Source organism: Triticum dicoccoides, unplaced genomic scaffold, assembly GCF_002162155.2.
Source record: "Triticum dicoccoides isolate Atlit2015 ecotype Zavitan unplaced genomic scaffold, WEW_v2.0 scaffold155291, whole genome shotgun sequence".
NCBI lineage: Eukaryota > Viridiplantae > Streptophyta > Magnoliopsida > Poales > Poaceae > Triticum > Triticum dicoccoides.
The window spans coordinates 1-3,394 of record NW_021210897.1 but is presented as its reverse complement, the minus strand read 5'-3'; the positions used below and the strand labels follow the sequence as shown (position 1 = coordinate 3,394).

At 43.2% G+C, this 3,394-nt stretch overlaps 1 protein-coding gene across 1 annotated transcript; it reads left to right on the top strand.

The window, feature by feature from the left end:
• The first annotated feature begins 2,454 nt into the window (after window positions 1-2,454).
• Window positions 2,455-3,088, top strand: LOC119344145 (flavone O-methyltransferase 1-like). The gene has a single exon (XM_037614727.1). It carries the CDS (start codon window positions 2,542-2,544, stop codon window positions 2,944-2,946), a length of 405 nt encoding a protein of 134 aa, XP_037470624.1. The 5' UTR covers window positions 2,455-2,541; the 3' UTR covers window positions 2,947-3,088.
• The last annotated feature ends 306 nt before the right edge of the window (window positions 3,089-3,394 follow it).

Here is a 3,394-nt window from a genome sequence, read left to right as displayed (position 1 = left end):
TTTTTTTTTCTCATGTGCTTGGCAAAAGTGAGTATTTTCAGGGATGGCAATGTGTGTGATCATTTGTTTATTTACAGCTATACATTAAGCTTGCACCGTCTGCAGATTAGAGTTATAGAGATGAAAGCAAAACTCAGTGTGACCAAAATGCTAAAGTACGTCCCAACATGCAAAACCGAATCTTGCATCCACACCAAGATCTCTAACCATGCAAGATCTGATCACGTCAGGAGAAAGCAAAGGGACACACCCAGATTTAGGCATAAAATATAAATGAGTATAATATAGCTGCAGGGGTGATCTTATCCCCGTAAATCACGGGTCGTGATATCAGCGATGACATATTTTTAGTTTTTGCCCAAAAGGGATCAGATCTACTACCACAATTCAAAAATATTAGCTTACTAAAATGTCTTATATTTTGGAATGGCGGTAGTACGGCTGGTTATATATTATTTCCATGTCATCTATAGCCAGTCCAATAACCAACATGCATAATCGTTACAAAATTATGCTACATTATTAGTACATGATCCACCTCACACTTTCATGGTTTCTTGGAACACTTGTTGCACCACATCTCTTAGGGTAATGTACCCAAAAATATGCAGGTCCCAACGTATGCAGCCCTATACTTGTCCTTCCCTTCCGGTTTGAAGACTCGTCTGTAAATTCTCATCAATCAAGGTAGATGGCGAGTGGATGGCACGAGTTTCACGCTGCAAAAACTGTCCAATGAAATATTGTTCACGTGTTCAACTCCTGAAGCAGTAAATGCAGCACCCCCCCTCTACGCTGCCCATAGTGGGTATGATAGTTAGTATCATGCATATCGTACTTGGTACCTCCTATGTAATGCATAGTATATATTAGTATCTTTAGATGGAGAATGGCGTTTTGGAGGCCGAGCTCCATGGAGGCCTTTATTTTTTAAAAATTCAAATTCAAACTTTTATGTTTGAAAAAATTCTGAAAAAAATATGTGTGTATTTAAGGAGGTAGTCCACATGTGTGTAGAATTTTATGATGAAATAAGTTGAAATGAGACATGTACAAAAAAGATAAATTCATGGCCTGGGAGGATGAATAGTATCATGTGTTAAACAGCTCCAAATTTGCCTTTTTTGCATAGCACTCATTTTAACGTATTTTGCCTTGAAAATTTACACACATGTGTTATGCCTTCATGTATATCTGTACTTTTTTTAGAATTTTTTGAAATGTGAAAATATGAATTTCATTGAAATTTGAAATTTGAATTTAAAGGCCTCTAGTGAGCTCGGTCACCAAAGCCATTTTGCACTTTAGATGACCTTATTTATTGATAGACATATATAATAGCATATCATTTCTTATGATACGCTATAATGATATTGCATCACATCAAAATTGCATAGTGAACTTGTATGATACTAACTATGATACTCCCACTGCGGACAGCTTAATTGGATTTGCATGTCATGCATGGCCTTTAATTCTCTCTCTTCCTCTCTGTCATCTATATGGAATAAGGTGTGGGACTCAATTTGCTTCAAGTGAATGAAACTCAAAGTGAGATTAGTATTATGGAAATATGAAAATTTTAAAATAAGCCCTTTGAAGCAGAATGGAGGGAGTATCTTGTACGAATTTCTAGTAACGTGACAGGAACGTGTCAGACATCTCTGATTTGTCACATAGTAAGTTGGTCACATGGTAACAGTTCAGTGTCACATGGTATTGTTTCTGCATGGTCCGCTCTGTCCACATTGTACGGTGCTGCTACTGCAGCAAGTAAGTAGACTGACGCATGCAATGACTCGGCCATGTTCATCACAAAAATAACAGCCTTGATACCTCCATATCCATGGGCTCTACGTCTACTTGGAAAGAGCATAATCTCCCAACGTTTCGATCGCTCATTCACATGCGATGGCCTTGTCCGCCATGTATACAAGGTGGAGCTCGTGCGAGTGAAGGAAGAGGAAAGAAGACCTCGACCTCAAGGTGGAGGAACTCTCTCTCAACCTTTGCATGCACCACCGAGCAAAATTTCACCACAGTTTGTAGATGATAACCCCTCTAGCTAAACAGGGAAAATTCTCTCATCACTCACCACCATCCAAAGCAGGAGGCCCCAGAAAAATTCATCACAATTAATTGTGGCTCTGTATGCCAGTGAGCCACGACACGGTGCTACCAGCATGTGAGCCTGGTGCTTTTGTCTCCGGGTAGACACAGTGCAACAGTGCACACCACGGCCCGAACAGAACCCTATGAAGCTGTAGGTGTATTAGTCATATGCTATCTCAAATATTATCAGTGCACTTTGCTACACGCTTAGTAATTTTCATCATGTAGGTGGGTGTCAGCACCTCTATCTATATACCGAAAAAGGCTTTCGCCCCGCTTTATATTATAAAGCAAACTGCCCAAGCCAACATCCAACAAGGTTCAACAACACCTCTATCTATATAAGCATAGCTAGCAGACTCCTCGGTAGAACACAAATACGCTACGCTTAGTACCACCAGCCGCACAAACGGCCGGAGGAGGCAGCTAATGAGCTCCATGGCCGCGGAAATGGCTGCCGTCGAGGAGGAGGCGTGCATCTACGCCATGCAGCTGTCCTCCACGGCTCTCCTGCCGCTGACGCTCAAGAACGCCATCGAGCTGGGCATGCTCGAGGTCCTGATGGGCGCCGGCGGCAAGATGCTGTCACCGTCTGAGGTGGCCGCGCGGCTGCCGACGCCGACGACCAACCCGGACGCGCCGGCCATGGTCGACCGCATGCTGCACCTGCTGGCATCCTACAAGGTGGTGTCGTGCGAGGTGGAGGAAGGCACGCACGCCCGGCGGTACGGCCCCACGCCCGTGTGCAAGTGGTTCACGCCCGACCAGGACGGCATCTCCATTGCCCCTCTGCTCCTTCTCACCAATGACAAGGTCCCTATGGAGAGCTTGTAAGTATATACACCCTTCACTTCTATTTAAATCGCATATATCTTTGTCTTGAGTCAAACACTCTACTCCCTCTGTCAGGAAATATAGAAGTGTTTAGATCACTACTCACGCTCTTATATTTTTTTATAGAGGGAGTAAGTTGGAAAACTCAAAACAGTGCCCGGGCTCATCTGCTCCCTCTCAGCAAACAATTCAAAAACAATACTAGAAAAATTCAAAAAATTCCAAACTTTTTTGTGGTGGTAGATAATTTGACGCGTGAGGCGCGCTCCAAAATTCAACTCATTTGGACATCTGAGCAGCTCTCGGCAAAAAAGACAAATCGGGTCAAAACAGTGCGTGAACAGTATACATTTTTACAGACCCTGATTTTGTCTTTTTTGCCGAGAGCTGCTCAGATGCTCAAATGAGTTGAATTTTGGGGCGCACCTCACGCGTCAAATTATCTACC

Bases quoted from the DNA above. Each gene is read 5' to 3' on its own strand.
- LOC119344145 (XM_037614727.1), top strand. From the start codon at position 2,542: ATGAGCTCCATGGCCGCGGAAATGGCTGCCGTCGAGGAGGAGGCGTGC.